Source organism: Strix aluco, chromosome 6 (genome assembly GCF_031877795.1).
Source record: "Strix aluco isolate bStrAlu1 chromosome 6, bStrAlu1.hap1, whole genome shotgun sequence".
In the NCBI taxonomy this organism is placed as follows: domain Eukaryota; kingdom Metazoa; phylum Chordata; class Aves; order Strigiformes; family Strigidae; genus Strix; species Strix aluco.
In genome coordinates this window covers 18232009-18252054 of record NC_133936.1, presented here as the reverse complement: position 1 = coordinate 18252054, position 20046 = coordinate 18232009, and the positions used below count along the sequence as shown (strand labels likewise).

The 20046-nt window shown below is 40.4% G+C and overlaps 1 protein-coding gene across 4 annotated transcripts in view; it reads left to right on the top strand.

Annotated features, from left to right (window-relative positions):
* The first annotated feature begins 195 nt into the window (after positions 1 to 195).
* The window catches only part of USP37 (ubiquitin specific peptidase 37), a 38167-nt gene continuing 18316 nt past the window's right edge, over positions 196 to 20046 (top strand). For 2 of the 4 annotated variants that reach the window (XR_012623774.1, XM_074828859.1), the window contains exons 1-16: positions 196 to 241; positions 1217 to 1422; positions 5008 to 5179; positions 5712 to 5812; positions 7314 to 7495; positions 7860 to 7934; positions 8492 to 8589; positions 10143 to 10227; positions 11149 to 11310; positions 11775 to 11906; positions 13903 to 14026; positions 14287 to 14492; positions 15575 to 15692; positions 16891 to 16970; positions 18321 to 18485; positions 19938 to 20003. Coding sequence is in view for 3 of the 4 variants with exons in the window: in XM_074828859.1 (XP_074684960.1) it covers positions 1267 to 1422; positions 5008 to 5179; positions 5712 to 5812; positions 7314 to 7495; positions 7860 to 7934; positions 8492 to 8589; positions 10143 to 10227; positions 11149 to 11310; positions 11775 to 11906; positions 13903 to 14026; positions 14287 to 14492; positions 15575 to 15692; positions 16891 to 16970; positions 18321 to 18485; positions 19938 to 20003 (1922 nt within the window). In the remaining variant the exon portion in view is untranslated. Of the gene's footprint in view, positions 242 to 1166; positions 1423 to 5007; positions 5180 to 5711; positions 5813 to 7313; positions 7496 to 7859; positions 7935 to 8491; positions 8590 to 10142; positions 10228 to 11148; positions 11311 to 11774; positions 11907 to 13902; positions 14027 to 14286; positions 14493 to 15574; positions 15693 to 16890; positions 16971 to 18320; positions 18486 to 19937; positions 20004 to 20046 lie in introns of those variants that run through there. The other 2 variants (XM_074828861.1, XM_074828860.1) reach the window with 2 other exon arrangements.

Genomic DNA, 20046 nt, shown 5'->3' with positions numbered 1-20046 from the left:
GGGTGGCCGGGGCGCTGCGTTGGCGCCTGCGCGCAGCGAGCGGGCGGGCGGGGAGTCGCGGGGCGCGCCGGGAAGGGCGCCACTGCGCTGACGTGAGCGCGCGCGCGCGCGTGCGTGCGTGCGTCGCGCAGCGTCTCGCGCTGCTAGCCGGTTCCCGCCATCTGCCGCCGCCACCCCCCCCCTTCCCCCTCCCCCCCCTCCCCCCCCGGGCCTCAGCCCGCCCAGCGGCGTCGGGACGCAGGTACCGGGGTTCGCCCCCCCCCCCCCCCCCCCCCAGCTCCTTCCTACCCCCCCTTCCCGACACCCCCCCGACCCGACACCCCCCTTCCCCCCCCCCCCTCCCCCTCCGCGGAGCCCGGCCGTGTGCCCCCGCCGCGCGGCGCCTCCCCGTACAGCGGCCCGGCCCGGGGCGTCCGTGGAGCGGCGGGGCGGGAGGCGCTGCCCTCGCCCCCTTCTCCCTGTCCGGGCGGGCGGAGGGGCCGCGGGGCCCTGCCCGGGGGTGGTGGAGGGGGAGCTGGGGAGTGCGGCTGCCGCCGGGCCGGGCTGGGAGCGGCGGCGGCGCCTGAGCGCGGGCTGCCGGGGGGGGGGAACCCTCCTCGGCGGCGCCTCCCGGGCTGCGCGCAGGGGGCCGCTTCATTCATTTCTTCTAATTTTTGTTGAAAATACGCCCCGCCGTGCTGACCGGGAGCCCGCGGCGGGGCGGGGGCTGTTTCTCGTGCCGCTGGGCCCGTGGCTTTCCCGGGCGGAGTGCTGGAGGGGGCGCCGGCAGCGCAGGGGGGCACCGCCGCCCCGGGGACCCCCGGCTGGGCCGCTCGAGGTGATCGGGGCTCACGTCCCGTCAGAAACGAGCTCGTTTTCCCTCTTAGGTTTCCTCCAAAACTTTGGTTTCCCTCTTTTTATCGACTTTTCCTCAGGCATTTTTTTTCTTTCATTAAATCTGTTGAAGTTGCTTTAGGGATTTGCAAGAACTTCTGTGTCTGTATTGGGTCTGCTCGCCTTTCAACAGTGAGGAATCAGTGCGTTGCTGCCCAAACTGGGAGAGACTTTATTAATCTACGTTTCCTTCACTTGTCTCTAAACCCAGTGTCCTTCACTGGGTTTGAAAATACCAGCAGAACCGTTCTACCAAACTTCTACAAAATCTTTAAGCCACACTTAATATCTTTCTGTAGAGATTACTTGGCTTGCCTAGTTACAAATTTCTCCTTTTTAACAGGTTTTTAAGGTGGAGTACACTTACTTGTTAGCTCTCTTCCGTGAGAAAGCATGGCTCCTCTAAAGGTGCACGGACCCGTCCGGATGCGCAGCATGCAGACTGGGATTACAAAATGGAAAGAAGGGAGCTTTGAAATTGTGGAGAAGGACAACAAAGTGAGTCTAGTGGTTCACTACAATGTTGGAGGAATTCCAAAGACGTTTCAGGTACACCAAATATTAAGGCTTTTGTTTGAGCAGTGCATGGATTGTGCTGTTTTGTGAACAGCTGTCCTCTTCAAGGCTATTAAGTGTCACGCAAACTTCCCTCTGTCACTGTTTCTTGTTCCTCGTTTCCTGAACACTAATCCCTTTGTATAACTCTCCAGTAAATTATTCATGTGTGTTGTTAAAGGATCTGCCAAGGTTGGCATCATGATACCACTGAATGGGAAGAACCAAAAAGCAGAAAAAAGTTACTAAAGTATATAGCATAGTGGCTCACATGGTCAGATTTTTGGAACATGTAACCTTTCTGTTACTGGTACGTTTGCAGAATCTAGAGGTGAAGATCCTGAACGCTTTGTACTAGCAGTTTGCCCAGCTGAAGAGTAATGGTGTTAACACACTTCTAGTCCTTTGTTTATGCAAGACTCTGCTGAACAGCAATTCTTAGAGTTTTAGGTTTTATGTATGCCAGGCAATGTGGTTTCCTCACTGTGAGAGGCTGATGCCTAAATTGCCTTTTTCTCTTTCTATAGCTGTTTTCAGCTCAGTCTTGCTAGTTTTGTGCAAAATGCCCCAAACTGAAAGAATGAGGAGTGTTTTTCTGTAAGACTTTTCTGTGTGATTTAAAAATACATAGAGGATGTAAGAGCAGGTGGAAGAAAAAAAAAATGTATCTTATTTAGTAACTTTGTAACAGCCTAAACTGATCTAAATGTTGGCTTCTGCTTTTTCGTGCCATAGTTGTTTTTCATCAGTACTGTTCACCAGACCTTTCTTTGAGTCATTTATTTCTGTGTGCCGGACTCTGAAAAAAGGTTAACTTTATTTTTGAAAGTTTGGGTTTTGCTGCCTTAGCGTGCCGAAAAGTCTCAGCAAAGAATCTGGCAGCCTGTGTTGCCTTGGAATCAAGGCGTGAGAAAATCATTATCTGTGGATAGTTCCTACCTCTGTTACCGTAGACTCAAAAAGGATCGTCTGCCTTCTCACACACAATGCTGTGACTGCAGGTTTGATTTAATCCAGCATTGGACCGTGTTGCTTCTGAGAAGAGTGGCTCTTCGTTCCCTCATACCTTCCCTGGGTGCTTGTTCTCACGGGCTCCTTTCTACCTGGACAGTGTTAACGTGGTGTGACTGACTCAGAAGGTGGTTCCATGGGGAGGATGAGCCTATAGAACAGCTAACCATGGCCTAAAGGGGCAGGTTTTGCTCCCAGTGTCTCACATCTGCTGGCTCTGGCACTTGTCAGGTCTCTCTGAGCTCAGTGGAGGGTTTTCACATCATTTAATTTGGAAAAAGGACCGAACGTGAGATCTGGTGGAGGGGGTGATACAGCACCATGCAGTTAGGACTGCAGAAACAGAGGAGGAGGAAATACCGCATCTTTAGACCAATTATTTTTGTTTGGGTGGTGGTTATTCTTCAGTGGGATCTGCTTTTGAGTCCTGTTGGTCTTGAAGCAACGCAGGCACTGGCACAAGAGCGTTGGTGGGAGCAAGCAACAGGCAGGGAGAGCTGCCTGCCCCTTGCGCTGCAGGCTTGTGCTTAAGTGTGGCTTGTGTGAGCTGGCCCCAGTCTGTCGCAGTGCTTGTGTGCTGCTTCAGATGTGACAAATTCCTGATAATTTTGCTTTAGAAGTAGCATTGCCTTTTTTTTTTTGACAAGTTGCCATGGGAAAACTGTGGGTGACTTCCCCACCTATTTTTCACTTTTCTGTAATGGAATGTTTGGATGGATCCAGGGTTATATTTCTTTCTACAGGAACTGGTGTGTCATCAAATGTCTTATGTCAAATGATACATTTAACTGATTTTTCAGAGCTTTTACTAAGTTGTTGATGCTAGATATGTGTTAAGAGAACTATTTCATTTATCCCCACCTCCCAAGACTTTGTGACGCTGACTGGATCATAACAGGTGCATGGAGAGTATCAAGGGAGCCTTCTCACGATAGCATTTTGAGTTGAAATAGGTTGTTTTGCGCTGAAATGGTGAAGTAACTGTAATGCCTTTGCACTGGGTTTCACTTTTTAAAAGAGGATGAAAAATTTGAAGACCCTTTTTCAATTCTTAGGTCTTTGAAGACATTTTTAGCTTGTATTTTAAACAAAACAACTACCACCACCCCCCAAAAAAAAGCCCCAAAACACAAGGATCAAGCACAAAGTATTTCAGAAATGCAATTTTCCCAGCAAAATATAACCTTAGTTCTCGATTGAGGTGGTTTTCCAGCCTCTCTTACAAACTGCTGTGTCTAGGCATTCCAAGAAGCTAGAGGTATGCATAGAAAATGGACTGGATGATCTTCAAGGTCTTTTCCAACCTAGACAATTCTGTGATTCTGTGAAAAAAAGAATTCTCACTGATGGACCTAGAGTGCCTTTTACTGTCTCAGTCTTTTACATACCTGAACAAATTTAAATAAAAATGGGGAATAATTTTTATTTTTAAACTTGTGTATCATTGAAGGAGGTAAGACAAGTTCTAGAGCAATGTATAGCGAAACTTTGGCGTTAGAGTATTATTAGTGTTCATGTCTATTGATTCATCATCGTTATTTAGATCAGCAGTGTGGCAGTATGCAGGTCAGGCCAAATTAGGAGAAGACTCCAATCTGATGGGCAGTGTTTTACTCAGTCTAGTGTATTGCCTGATGACCTTAGCTGTGGTTTCCAATCTTGTCTGAAGCATTAAGTACAGCAGTGGACTGGCATGGAGGTCATTGTGTAACTAGTGCCTGATCTTAGGCAAGGCTAAAGAAGCAGCAGCAAAATGAAGAATGAAGTAAAAAAGGACAAGGTAATTGAAAATGAGAGTATGCTTAGGTACGTATTGTCAAACTTCCTTGCGGTCTGCAGATGTGAGATACTCTTTTGCTTCCTCTGCTTTAGGAGTTACCCTCAACCTTCATGGATACTAGAGCCTTTACTGAACAGCCAGTTCTTACAAGTTACTCAGCATGAAGTAACAATTAAGTAATGGTATAATATAGTAGCAGTGGCATTATTAGGGAGGACAAATTCTTATTAAAATCACTCTTGTGCTTGACCATAACCCTCAGAGTTTTGACACCACTTAGTTTTTATAATGTTACATGTAGACTAAGCACGTTTCTTACTGATTTACTCCCTCAGCAAATTTTTTAAGCTATGTCAAATCTGTCTTCCCTGAGAGCAAATTATAAAGCGAGCAGAAGTTTGTACTTCACATTTAAAACTTTCCCCATCTTAAATTATATTTGAAACTTGATGTGGAAGTTTCTGCCAGCTAAATGGGACTGTATGAAGCTCTTACTCCTTTATGTTCAAAAATGTCACACTCCATAGCAAAGCAAGTTTCAGAAAGTTTATCCGGGAATATAGGGACTGTTGAGATACAGTGATACTGTTCTTTCAGTTCTGTCAACGTCCAAGATCACCAATTGCATTAATTCTGTGAGGCTTAATGTTTGCTCCAAATGGAGCAAGGAGAAGTATTTTGGTGCAAGTGCCTCTTACCCTCTCTATTTGAAGTGTTTTGTTTGAATTAGTAAGTATTTTTGCCTTTTAAAAATGGGTTTATGTTTACAGTCACTTTCTTGTTTTCAGTTAAGCCATAACATTAAAACTGTGACCTTACGACCAAATGGTAGAAAACTGTGCTGCCTGATGCTAACACTAAAGGATACGAGTTTCCTGACAATTGATAAGGTACCATTTAAAGATGCAAATGAGATGCGGATGTATTTGGACGCAGTCCATCAAGACAGGGTTCATACTGGTAAGTGCAGTTGTTGTAAATCATGTTAATAACAGTTTGGAGACGGGTCGGTGCTGTTTCTTTTTTTCATCTTTAGCCATTTTGTTCTCCTTGTGTTAGTGACTTTCTTTGCATTTGTGTAAATGCTGTCTCGCCCCAAACCCCAATTTTTGTTATATACCTTTCTCATAATGTACCTTTGTCATGCTGAACAATAAGCGGAGATTAAACATGTAGAAGTATGCTTATAAGTATGTTGGTATTTGAAAAACTCTTGTCTGTTTATCACACATGCTTAGTCCATTTCCATTTTACCTCTTATTTTGTCCTTTTTAAGGATAGGAACTTTACTGCCAACTGAGTAAATGACCAATATAAGGGATATCCATAAACATGCGCTTATGTCTGTGCTCTCAGAATATTGCACTGTCTATTGGCAAGAAATCTAGTGTGTCCCTTCCAAAATCAACTCCAGCTAAATAACGTCTTACAAATAAGAATGCCAATCAGTTAAATGACGATCAAATCAAATGTTGTGTACTTTTCCTGTCAGCTGGGAAACCCTCTCAGGGATCTGGCAGCTTTGGAGGTGTGCTGGGCAGCAGGACCACACAGAAGGAAGCTAACAGGCAATTTTCTTATATAGAGAATCAGGTTTGTTTAATTGTTCAAATTTTTCCTCTCCCTTAATTTTATTTCATTAATTTCCTCCCCTCATTCTCTTATTGTATGTTGTAATAGCATTGTAAATACTTATTTTGCATCCAGAGTCTTTGTAATCTAGAGGGATTGGAATAGATGTATACAGGGTGGTGGGCAATGGTGTCTCTTGCTCGTGAGGAGCAATATATTCTGTATGAATAAGAAAGGTCAGTGTCTGGCTATGGAAAACAGAATATGTTCTTAATGTTGAGCTTCCAGCCAGGCAGACAAGAAGCAGAAATAGAGGGAAAGTACATGATTAAGAATTGCTTCTCGCATAGTTCTGAATATCTCTTTGTTTATACTGAACACCTTATGTAGCAGCTGACATGTTATAGTCAGCATTGGTCTTAATGAGTTTAGCAGACTTCAGCCGAATGTATATATTGAAAAGCTGCTGACCCAGTTTTGTATCGGAATAAAGTTACTGAACAAGTTACTCCTCGGGAGATTTTGATTGGACACAAGAAAAGTTTTGCACAATGAGAACAGCCACTGGAATAATCTCCCCAGGGAAGTGGTGGATTCCCCGATATTGGACACTTTTAAGATTCAGTTGGACCGGGTGCTGGGCCATCTTGCCTAGACTGTGCTTTTGCCAAGAAAGGTTAGATCAGATGATCCTTGAGGTCCCTTCCAACCTGGTATTCTATGATTCTATGAATTTGTGGCATTCTGCTCAGATTTTTATGTAAACTTTGCAGACATTTTCCCAAAAGTGGTTTTCCTTCAAAATATTTTTGTTCTTCCTTTTCTCCCTGCATAACACAGATTTCATGGTGTATATACCTCCTTTAATTGACTTTGTTATCTCTGTGAATATACTTGTATTACTGCCTTGAGGGAGAATATTTTTGACATTGTCCCAAAATAAAATTTACATGTTGCTTAGAGGCAATCTCACAGTAAAAACTCTAAGGCTGTGTATACAGTGGTAAGATTAGACATGTTTAGTTTTCAGGTCTAAAATTGACCAACATTCCTTAGTCAACTAACTATTAGTTCTTTCCATTGCATTACATGTGGTGCTTGCTTAGCCCAAGGCTGCCAGGGCACTGTTCTAATTGTGTGGTTTTTAATATGGCTTTTTTTTTTTTTTTTTTAATACCACCCAGGATTGGTTTGGGGATAGTTAGGAATCGTGCATTGGGTTTTTTTAATGTCAAAGCATGTAAAGGAGATTTTTAAAACTAAAGTTCAACTGACTTAGTGTTGGAAAATGAGAAAGGGAAATTGGTTATTGCAGTAGAGTTTCATGTTTATGTCTTGCATTGATACAGTCAAAATTTTACCTATGTCTACTTAGTGTTAAATTCTCTTGCTCAATTACAAGTAGCATTTTTCTACTTCTGGATGCTACACTGTAGCAAGTAAAGCAGTGGTGTAAATGCTAGATTAGACTGAAAATGGTCATGTTTTTCACTGTTTGGTCCCCTCCACTTGGGTTTTGCAGACTCCTCCCAAAAGAGTGACTGTGGAAAGTAAGGAGGAAAATCCGTTTCGCAAGGTGCTGGGTACCCCAGCGAGAGCGTCTGTTAAGAATTCCACTGGAAGTGGGACACCAAGCAACAGGGTGAACGTTTCAGCATCTCCTGTGTCGTCAGTCCCTCACAGAACGGGCTTGTTGGAGAATCGGTAGGAGTGTTGTCCTCTTATTATGTTATTGTTAAAATTTAGCTCTTTATAGAGCTGCAGGTGGAACTCAGTACACCTAGAAGTAAGAAGGGAATATGTTTCTTCCTCTGGTTTTGCTGTTACTTTTAACAGGATGTTAATACGTGCTTTTCTAGCCTCTGGCTGGTACTGGCTCTAGAGCTTTATGAACAACTTAAGAGTTGGGCAGACCAAATTCTTCTCTGTATGCTATGTTGTAAAAGTGGAGATTGTGGAAGATAGGTGCAAAATGCACAGAAAGCATTGAGGAGTTCTGTTCAGTTGGAAGAGGATCATTTACTAGCCTTTCTGAAAGCATGACCACTTCAAAATTTTCTATCATCAGTGAAAAGAGGAAAAGAACACAACCTCCTGGTTCAGAAATGAGCGAAGATTATCCCAAAGAGAATGATTCTTCAACGTAAGTAACCATTGTTTCTAGTTTCTGAAAAGAATGAATTTTTCTGAAAAGAATGCTTGGGTGTTTCCTGTCTCAGCAACATGGTAGAGGCCAGCCACTAGTCAACTTCTGACCACACTGGGAGCTTGAAATGGGGTTTGCATTTAGGATTAATGAGGGAAATGTAACCTGCTCTAGCAGTTGATTTGCAGGAACTGGCATATGCAAATTTTGTCATTTTTTATCAGTTTAGTCAGGATTGTCATACGTGCTATACATGTATAATGATAGGTACCTTCTTCACTGAACTTGTTTTGATCCTTTTCAAAACAAAATTCATAAAGGGAAATTGCCATTTGGAGAATAAGCTCCATGTGTTTGAAATCGCATTTAATCATAAGTAAGAAGGCTTGTTTAAATGAATTGGTTAAATTTATCTGCGAGTAAAATTTAACTGTTCCACAGTCAAGTAATAAAGGTGGTAGGAGAGAGGTGCTCTAAAACAAGTTGTAAATACTAAGCAGGAATATCCTGTATCATCTATAACTGCACTGACTTCCCCTCTTGTTTATCTGTAGGAATAATAAAGCCTTGAGTGATCCAGCATGGAAGTACTTGAACAGTAGCAGAGAGAAACAGTTGAATCTGAAGCAGGCAGAGGAAAATAGGACACCAGGTAAAAAAATAAAAGTCAAGCCAAATGATACCTGGCTTTGACCAATTTGATTTAACCCCTTTGATATTAATTTAGAAAGTTGCTGCAGAGGTGGTTTTCCTAATCTGCTTTCCTTGTGCCACTAACTTTCTTGCTTCCTACAGAGCCGTATATGAGATGCAAACAACTTGCCTTCATTTTCAAAGTGTGTCCTGCTCTAGTTGACCCTGACCTTTATACTTGGGTGCTGATGCCAGCCCATGTGCCGGCTGGTTTGAAAATTCAACAAGCAGCTTCAAACTTTGCTCCAAGCTGCCCTTCCTCTTGGGAGGGGATTACTGTAAACATCTGCGGATTTCCTTTTTGCTTGCTTTCTCGTTTGTTTTTAAAGCTCTCCTTTGCTGTTAATGCCAACTTGAATTGTAGGCTGTTTTTTTGTGCAGAAAATGTGTACTGTTTGCTTTTACTTCCTTATCTCTTCCCCAGAACTTAGAGGGGGAACTCTTTGGGGCCAGGCATTCTGTTACTTTTGGTACCAAAATTCTATTGGATACTGGTGTATGACAAGGTTTTACAGACAACATAGACATATTGACATATGTACAAAAGCTAATAAGCAGCACCATTCTTTGGTTTCACTAATAAATACTGAGCCTCTTGCCCCATAAAGGGGAATGCATTCAAGATCTTGTTTTTATGGGGAATGTTGCCGAATGCATTCTTTTTTTATGCAGCTCTGATGGCACACACATGTTGCTAGAGGAGCCAGTAAGGTGAATGTTTATCTCTGAATGAAATTTGGTTTGCTCTTCAGAGTCAAAATTGGAATCTGTGAGTGTATACCTGCAAGTTCAGGTAACAGTATTGCGAACTTGCTTCATATATCTACATTTTTGAAAGTTGCGTGGCTTGAACCAATTCAAGCTGGGATAGAAGCAAATGTTTATTCATTATCCAAACTAAATTATGCTGTGATTCACCGTAATAGGTGTTTTTTTGACTTTTGAGAGCATTTTTTTATGTGACACCATCTGAGGCATTAGTCTCAGAATTCGACACAATGATACCAGAATAATGCAATAACTGTATTTTGCCCCAGGCATATAGTAATTTACTGTGGAATTTGGAGTGGGAAGAGAAACTGTTTTCACTTCTGCATATTTACTTTGAATTTTGAGAGCACTGTATTGGAAATCATTATTGAGTTTTCTGTTATGTGTATCTTGTGTATTTGAACAGCAGGTGGATATTTATTATCTTTCAGATAGTTAAGACCATTCAATGACTTTTTAATGTTTTGTATTGCAGTTTAGATTTGATGGAGATTATAGTATTAAGTTCAAATAAAACTCCAGCATGTCTTTACTTACTTTGCATTAATTCATATTTGTGTTAATTGATTAATATTGGTATTTGCATGAGTACTTCTGTGTGTTAGTATTTTCCCATCCAATTCTGGGAAAGAGTATTTGAGGATTTTTAAACCTTTTGACTAAATACTTTTAAACAAGTTGTATATTGTATAAATAGCTGAGTTACCTGGAACAAAATGACCTGTCTTTCTGTTTTTCAAGGTATTTTACCACTACAGTCATCATCCTTTTATGGCAGTCGGTCCTCATCAAAAGAGTACTCCACTGGCAGTTCCACCCTGGACAGGTAGGACTGATTCACTAGCATGAACTGTAAATGACAGTTCTTTCCCAGGAATTAGGATCTTCAGTTTCCTGTGTGTTTATCACGTGGTACATAGCTTATATGCATAAAATGTGTGTGTGTATATATATATGTATTATTCCCCACCCTGAGGAGTACAATCTAGATATTCAGTGTGGCTACAATTGCTCTAGTTACATCTACAAATTCCAGTTACTGTTTGCAATAGGTAGACTTTCTAAAGTAACTCAAGTCTATTATAGTCATGGTGAATAACTGATCCAGTTCAAATTCTATATAAACTCTGGAACTTTAGACTGAATCCTTGCTTCGCTTTTCCCAAGTAGATAAATGGCATGAAACTCTATATTTTAATAACAGTATTTTAGTAATACCAAATCCTGTTGAGGTTGGGATTCTTCTGTGTTAGATGCTGTGCAATCAAACTGTTGGTCTCTGCCCTAGATAGATGAGATCAAGGAAGAAAAGAGGCATTGTCCACGCTTTACACATGAGGGACTGAGGTCCGGAATGATTAGGTTACAAGAACAAGAGGCTGAAAATGAAGACTCTGGCCCAGATGTGAATTTTAAGCATATCTTAGGAGTGGTGATCTCATGCTACACTATCGTTCTTCCTCTCATCATACAGTGGGGAATTGTTAAATATCTTAAAGACAAAAGACTTGGTTACACTGCATGCACACCTGTGGATGTAATGAAATTTAACCGAACAAAGTATTTAAGTGCTCTGGAAAGAAGTTCTGTCTCTTACAGCTCTTTTGCGTTATGACACATGCCAGTTATCTTGTGTGGCTTTACTGGTCCTTGTCTTCTATAGTGATACAATTCCAGTATCTTGGACTATAATTATTTAAGAAAGAGCATTAGAAATCTTACGCTTCTTATCCTTTTATCCTTTTAGGTCTAGTGTATCCAGCCAGACCCCTTCAGCCAAAAGAAGCCTGGGATTTCTTTCTCAGCCTGCCCCTCTTTCTGTTAAAAAAATGAGATCTAATCAAGATTACACAGGGTGGAACAAACCCCGAGTGCCCCTTTCCACCCATCCTCAACAACAATTACAAGGGTAAATTTAATTTTCTTTATCTAGCATGCACACTTTGATCATCAGAACATGCACATTCTTGTTATAATTATTTAATGAAAAAAAATCTTGAAACTAATGAACACTGAGACAGGGAACACTTTTCCTAGTTTGGAAAATGCATATTCTTAAATTCACTTCCTCAGAGTTTTAGAGAGATATTAATTTCAGGTAATTTATGTTCCTTTCATACACTTTTATGATTCGTTTCTTTATCTTGTGTATATGCACACATTTTTTTTTAATTTTGATTGTAGAAGCTCATGGGTGCTTTCCTGATAAATGCTGCCTCCCATGAGTTTTCAGTTTAGTCTGAAGGGCAGGAGGATAGCTCCAGTAAGAAACTGGGGGGAGTGGCAGGGGTGAATGTGTTAGTAGTGCAGTGTTTAACACTGGCGTGTTTACACATTTGTCATACATACCATATTCAATCTTCTTTTTTTCAGATTTTCAAACTTGGGAAACACCTGCTATATGAATGCCATTCTACAGTCCTTGTTTTCAATTCAGTCTTTTGCTAATGATTTACTCAAGCAGGGTATCCCATGGAAAAAAATTCCACTCAATGCACTTATCAGGTAAAATTCACTTTCTGGGAAGGATATTTTCTGTTTTGTTACTGAGAAACTAGTTTTGTAGTCCCGAAGCACCTTTGTAGGGTGTAATTTGCATGTGTATATAATAAAATAAATCCTAGGTCTCTCTTGTGTTTTGGAGTTTTACTTTAGAAATAGGTAGTAGGCTCTTAAAAATTGCAATGTTGAGTTACAGGCAGTCTTTTACATCTTCAGCTGTATTTCTAGTGGCAGTGTGAAATGCTTCAGAATAAAATGCAAGAAACTGCAAAATAAATAGATGCAGAATAACTTATTTCTAAAACATTACCCGCTAGGGTTTAAGCTGGTTACTAACTTCACCTGATATGTGAGGGCTTACGTGGGGTTTTTTTTTGAAAATATCCTTTGTCTAGTAGCTGTGGAGACTGTCCGAGTTCTGCATACTTTTTCTAAATTCAACTGAACTCTCAGTTCAGTCAAACCTCATGTCAAGAAACTCCAGAAGTTTCTGTAATATATAAAACTCTTTTCTCTTTGAAATGTTGAATTCCTGTGCCATTCAGATTCCATTGTATGTCTATCAGAAAGACAAACTGCTGTTTGCTCTATGTACTGCGCGCTCTGCCATTTGGGATTTTATTATATATGGTCTTGTGTACCTTGTTTCTTTTCTCTCACTAAACAAGATTCAGGATTATCAGAACCGTTTCTGTTTCCATTTCATAGCATTTTTATATCTTTTGGGGTAATTTCTATTTTTGCTGTGTCTTCTTGAACTCTTCCTACACCACTCAGGATCAGAGGTTGTTCCATGTGCCTCTTGAAATGTCCTTTCCCTAATTTTTGTAGAAAGACCTCTGAAGCTTGTGCCCCGTGTATCTAATGGTAAACTATGTGGGTAAGAGCTTGTGCCGCAGTACCTCTGATGGAGGGCAGGGTGTGATCCTGTGCCTAAGTACAAGTCAGAGTTGATCCGCACTTACATCTACTTCGGCTTCTATTCATTTGTGTATGTGCACTTGATCTAACATGGTAAATGTTTTTTTCTGGTTGAAAAGCCTATGAACTGCTTTGTGGTGAAAAAGGCCTGTTTCCTAACATGCTTTGCTGAGCAGTTGTAGATGGTTAGGAGAGCACACACTGTTACTGTAGCTCAGCAGAATAGCAGAAACTTGTTGAGCTGCAGTAGACTGATCAGGTTCTTTGGGTAACTGAGTATTAGTTGTTGGTTTGGGGTGGGAGGGTCTTTTCTGTCTTTCTCTCTGATTTTTTGTGTGTGTCATGGAACATGACACCTTCCCATCACCTTACTATGACCAAAACTGTTGTGCTTGGAATATATTGGGTGTGTATTTCCCATGAAATTGTAAAGCAGTTGTAAAAGATAACTAAATCACAATAACTGAGAGGCACAGGTAAAGTAAATTTCAACAGTTTTTTTTAACAAAGTTACCAGTCACACTATATATAGCTTAAGCTAAGGAACTCCTCATGGCTCTTTGTTATGGCTTTTTTCTACTCTGTTGTAATGTTTTATTGCCAGAAGTAAGGCTTGAAACTGGGTGGAAATTTAAAAACTAAAAAATAAATAGAAACTAGTCTGACCATGCAAGTTGAATTTAGTGATTTTGTGTTGCTTATTTTGGTGCCATGTGATATCATACCTCCTATTGGTACAAATGTTTTCAAAAAGCATTGTGGGTTTTTTTCTCATTGTAAAAGATATAGCAGAAATAAGTTTATAGAACTTTATAAGGCTCTTCTCTTCACCTTAAAGGATTGTGGAATTTTTTTGTTTATTTGGGTTCTGTTCCAATGATGGCCTCAAATGAGATTTCAAAATACTTGAAATGGAAAAGGTTAATTATATATGAGATATTTTCATGCAGAACCCCTAAACCACTTATCACAGGAGGAAAGCTTTTAGAGGCTCTTAAAATGAGATATCATAAGTTTTATTTTGTTTCTCTAAAGTCCTGGAAAGCCAATCAGTGTTTCATTGCATTGACTTCTGCAGACGTTTTGCCCATCTGCTTGCTAAAAAGGATGTCTGCAGCCCTGAGGTTAAGAAAGAGCTGCTCAAGAAGGTGAAAAGTGCTATTTCAGCTACTGCAGAGAGATTTTCTGGGTACATGCAGAACGTAAGTACTATATTGTTTAGAAACAATTATGTTATGTTCAGTGTTTGGACTGTATCGAACTCCTGTCAATCTTCAACTCTATTTGACAGTGACTTGAGCTTTTGATTGAATGATGATTGCCTGCTGTTTGTTAGAGCGGAACTGCCTTAGTATTGCTGAGTGCAATGAACTAAAACATAATTTCCCTGGTCTTTGTATGTTTGAGAGAAAGATACTGAATGAAGTTGTACAAAATCAGTTTGCGTTTACCCTGTTTCTAGGATGCACATGAGTTCCTGAGCCAGTGTCTGGATCAGCTGAAGGAAGACATGGAAAAGTTAAACAAAACTTGGAAGAGTGAGCCAATTCCTAATGAGGATAACTCACCTGGACGGGCTTCTGATGACCTCTCAGCCACCAAAGTTTATACATGTCCGGTTATCAGTAACTTAGAGTTTGAGGTTCAGCATTCTATCATTTGCAAAATGTAAGTGTGCTTGAGACGTTTTCTCATACTTACCTTAAAAGACTGGGAAGTGTTTCTGTCTTAGGTGACTTCATCTGCAGGTTATATCTAGAACTAAGAACTATGTTTTTTCCAAAGCTAGGTATTTAGAAAATATTCTGTGGTCTAGAAATGCTGTAAACCTCTCACCACTCTGCTGCTAAAGACCTTCTTTAAACAGTCTCATACCATTGGTTCTTCATTACATATCCAGTGGAAAGCCTCTGTGCTTTGCATTTTGTGTACCGGTTGTATGAGAATAGCAAGAAAAGGGGGTTTCAGCCAAGTATTGTTTCTTCTTTAGAAAAAAAAAAAAAAAAAGGAAAGCCATGTTTTTAATTTGTCCTTTCTAAGAGCTTCCAGGGAATGGTATTTTCTTTTGTGTCTCTAGGTTACTACAGAGAAAGACGTAAACTGTCTGGGCATTTGTTGTGTACGACCTGTGCAGCAGACTCCTGTACAGGATGCTTACATTCCACCGAGTTTTCCTGAACCCAGATATTTGGGAATATTACTTTGCGTGTACTGCATTAGTTCCCTAAAATAATTAAAAGTAAATTGCATGCAGATAATAATTATTGAAGCAAATGACTGTAGGGTCTTTTTTTTAAAAAAAAAAAAGCATAAGAAAATTGAGATTTTTTTTTTTAGATGGACTCTACTGTTTTGTTTCTAAAAACAGTTTGAAAGTGGTTTTAGACTTTCCCTTCTAGGGGGAGCTCACTTCTTTTCTCCTAAGAATGCTGAATGACGAAGACATGTTCAGCTACATAGCAGTCACTTTTTGGTTTCCTGTATGTCTCATCACTTGCCTCTCCAAAGCAGTCTGTGTTTTTTGTTCTCACCCTTACACAAATGTTTCTTTCAACTTCTAAAGCATCAAAGTGGAACCAAAATTCAACTTTGTCATAAGCATCAAACAGTAGTTTCATTTTGATGAGTAAAAATAGATTGATCAGGAGGCATATATTTACTGGGAAGTTACTTTAGCTTAAAAAATGTAAGTTGTCATTAATTTCAAGTATATTTTTCATCAGACTTACATAAGTGTGTTTCTTTTTTAGGTGTGGTGAAACAGTCACTAAACGAGAACAGTTTAATGACCTCTCCATTGACCTTCCTCGAAGAAAGAAATTGCTTCCTTCCCGATCGATCCAGGATTCCCTCGACCTCTTTTTTCGGGTACGTAGTTTTGGGGTTTTTTTAATTCACTGGAGTATGTGTAGGTTATGTACCATATGGATATTTTGATGTATAGCTGATTATTAGTTTCTGTGACAGTGAAATAATTAACTTTGCACTTTTTTGACATTTGTATATTAACAGCATACAGGAATTTTTATTGTAAAATGCTGTGCAGAAATTAACTGGTCTTTACAATACTGTGAAATAGGTAAACTTCCCCATTTTATGGTGGAAGAGTTGAGGCATAAACAAATACAAAGGAGAGAAGGGATGTTGTCAGATTGAGATAATCACTCAGGAATTTCTGCTTCCTATCCTGGGCTAGGATGCTTCAACAGCTTATGTACTGCCCTAAATTAGCATGGAGGAAAAAGGTATGCAGATATAATAATTTAAAAAATAGTTTTAATATGTGGGTGTGCATCTTGCAAGTAGAACTTCAAGGTGAGGTTTCTGAAAGCTAAAAATGAGCCTTATGTCTGTGAATTAGTGTTGTATTTTGTCATATCTTGAGACTGACCTGTGGTTTTTCTCCATTTACAGATAGTGTTTTCAACAGATAGAATAACTGATGTGCTTATTCTTCTAAAAACTGGTGGAGATCTTACGATTTTAAAAAATTCTTAAAATTATAGTGGTGTCATTTGGCCTTACTTAAAGAAAAGGGCTGTGGAAATGTTTGATGACTAAATCACGTAATTTCAGCACAGTGATGCTTCCCCTTTTGCTGTCTGTTCAGTACTCTGGTACAGCACATCCTTGAAAAGTTTAGATGAGGATAACTTTTCAGGAACAAAGCTGAGGTTTTGAACAAGAAAGAGAAAACTTCATGGCAAATTATCCTGCACCAAAGGTTATTAGAAAAAACACCCCTATGGGAAAGAAAACTGTAAACCTTGCAAGATTGTCCCCTCTCCTGGGAAGCTAATTTGTCTCAACTGTGGCTAATTCACTGGTCTGCAATAGACTTGCAGGAAAAATTTGACCTGTATTAGTGGATATGTTGTCAAATTGTAAGCTCTGCTATCTGTCCTCTTATCAGATGTCCTCTTGCTAGGTCATGTTGAAAGTGATTATAATTAAGTGTAACAGCTGTTTTTAAGAGCTTCTGTGTCAGCCTAAAGCAGTGTGCTTTGTTGAAATCTGTTTGATGTGCATTTTGTCCCACTAGTCATTTTTCTGTTCTCTTAAACAGGCGGAGGAGATCGAGTATTCCTGTGAGAAGTGCAATGGAAAGTCTGCTGTTGTCACACACAAGTTCAACAGGCTTCCCAGGTGAATGTTGACATCTGTTCCTCTCTTTCCTGGAAGCACATGTTACAAAAGTGCAAGCAAAAGTCCCTTGAAGAGTAAAGCTAGGAAAATGGGTAGGACAGCATATATGGTGGTCAGCATGTGAGAAAGATGCACATGCAGACAGTAGTCTTCATGCTGTTCTTCAGTTTCCCTCCAAAGAAGCTCTCTTGGGCACCCTCTGCAACACTTCTTTCTTCCTCCCTATTGCTACACAAGTAGGGTTGAATTTTCCCCTTCCCCCTTTCATTGAGGTTTCTGGGTTGTGAGGGAAGTGGAAACAGTAAATATATTCTGAAAGTTTAATATTTTATGCTCAGCTGACCTGATGGGCAGGACTGAGTTGGAGGCATTAGAGCCAGAAGATATGTAGAGGGCTTTGCTTTGATCAGTTAATTCTTCCCATGCTGATACCCGTTTTCCTTCTCAGTAAGCATGGCACTTTGAGGAAGAAGGCAGACACTTTAGGGATTAATGGCACGCTCAATAGTTTCTGACCTCGTGGTTGGGTTTAGTCCATTATTTAGAGTGGAAGTGCTTGCAGGTAGGGATCATTTTCTCATGGGACCGATGTAAAGCTAAAAGAGTCTGTTGGACAACTTTATCTGGCCTATGTCCTTGTCCCAGGTATACTCATACTGAACCCAGTTACTTGGTAGTTAGCTTGCATTTTGCTTAAATAGTGTATTTATGCTAGCACTGCAAAACTCTTTCAAAGTTTTTGAATATTAACACAACATAAGTGATGATACAGCTGCATGTTCTAAATAGACAGTACAAAGTGCAGCATAAGGGAGAAGATTCAGTGTAAGGAGGCCTTTTCAGTCTCTTTACTGTTATGATCAAAAGCTCTTTCAAAGAGAAAGTATCGTGACAGATAAACCAAGTACACATCTTGCACTGGGCACAGTTCTTCCTCGGTTTTGGACAGCTGTGTGATCCCTCCTTCAGAGTCTTGAATATCTGGGAGTAATATACTAGCATTATGGCCTATAATGATAATGTTTTGATTGTTTCCTGCCTCTCACCGCATAGTAGAAATAATGAGTTTGGTAAGAGCTGCTTGCTTCTGCTTGACTGAAGAGCAAGGTGATGCAGATCAAAGCAGGAAGCCTCTTGAGTCAGCAGAGACTGCACCTTGCACAAAGTTGAGAGAATAGTTACCTGTCTCTTGCCAGATAGGAGGTGGATAGTGTTTCCCTACCACCCCAAACTAATAATCTGTTTTAGTCAGGTGAATGCATTTTGTAAACAGGGCTACTTGGATTTTGAATGTGTTTTCACTGACTTCTGTCTTGAGATTAACATTTGTCCTTTTCTCATATCTCTCAGGGTCCTGATTCTTCATCTGAAACGATACAGCTTCAATGTAGCATTGTCTCTCAATCACAAAGTTGGGCAGCAGGTGGTTATTCCAAGATACTTAACTCTGCTTTCACACTGTACAGAAAGCACTAGGCTGCCGCTGACGCTGGGATGGAGCGTGCATTCTGCGATGTAAGTGTACAACTTGAGATTGATCCATGCCATGTTAAGCACATGTGCCATAAGGTAGGTGGTTGTCAGATCTCCTTCAGAAGATGTCTGGGCAAGGAAACATTAAAATTATGGAGCTTCAGATGTGCACTGCTGGTTTGTAATGATGCCATCATGAGAACATGCATGGAAAGGAAGCATGATAGAAGCAATAGGAAGAGTTTATGGGGCATTATCTAGGGAATATTTGGTAAGAGAGTATTTTTCATTGTCCTTGAAAATAACTTTCTATCCTTTTTAAGAGAGCTTCTGTTAGTAATTTCTAAAATTTATTCCTCTTGGTCCAAAATTATCTAGATTACCTTTTCCTTCACAGTACACTTAACTCTGCTTAGAAGATGTAACAGCCTACCTTTTTCTGCTAATTTCCACTTGCATGTCCTGTGCTATTGTTCATTTTTCATTGTCTTTCCTGTGACAATGTAGTATCAGAGCACTTCACATGCTGAAAATACTCTCTCCTTTTCCCTGTGACAGTTATTTCTTTACAACTGTTTGTCCTGAGACAGATTAAATGTGCCTGCTGTCACATAGGAAGTCTGTGGCAAAATAAGGAACGAGACACCCTCAGGTCTCCTGTGGTCCCTTCTTAGTGACATAACCATGGTAGCCATAGTGAGTTAGGACACATCTGGTGTATACGTTCATCAGTGTGGCATGTGTTCTTGTGCTGAACATTTAGTGGCGTTTGAGATTTATGTGGATGTTTCCCAAGACAATAGAAATCTTAAACACAACAAGCAGCTTAAGGTAACCAGAGCAGAACACTTGAAAATATGTTTGAAATAGCTTTCCAATGGCTTTTTTTTTTAGTCATTGAAACCATTTTGAATGACCAGAGAATGGAAGGATAACTAGGCTGGAGAGAAGCAGCCATGGTTTGAGGGGGAAGATTAGAAAAGATTTCTGCGTTGGCAGCCATCTGATAGATGTGTAGTGATAGTGATGGACTTTGAGGAGCCCATGAAGGGATTAAATGGAGCAGGAAGTTTGTTTAGAAGAATCTAGGTAAGGGAGGAGAAACGGAGATGTGGGACATGCCAGAAAACCGGCTGATCCAGACAGCAGCAGGAGACTGTGGTTTGGGAGCAGGAATTCAAGTGTTGGTGGGAATAAAAAATAAAGGAATGAGTTGTCTTGACATGGGAGCCCAAAGCCTTTAATTTGTGAGCTTGTCCCTAAGGGTGCATCACTAAGAAGTGAATCAAGTTTAAAGGATTATATATGGTTTTGAACAACTGTTGTATATTTATAGCATGATGGAGTTATTACTCTAAATCTAAGCAATTAGCAAGTACGTAATGGTATTCTACTTGCTTCTTTGGTCATGGATTTGCATGCATAGCAGACAAGTAAACACTTATTTTTTTAAGGACTGTAACCGCTGCAATAAATACTTTGCTTTTTTAATAGTTCCCGTCCATTGAAAGCCTCCCAAATGGTGAATTCCTGTACTACAAGCACTTCCACACCTTGTAGGTGAGTTATAGCTCTGAAATGCCCATGACCTGGGGTTTCATGG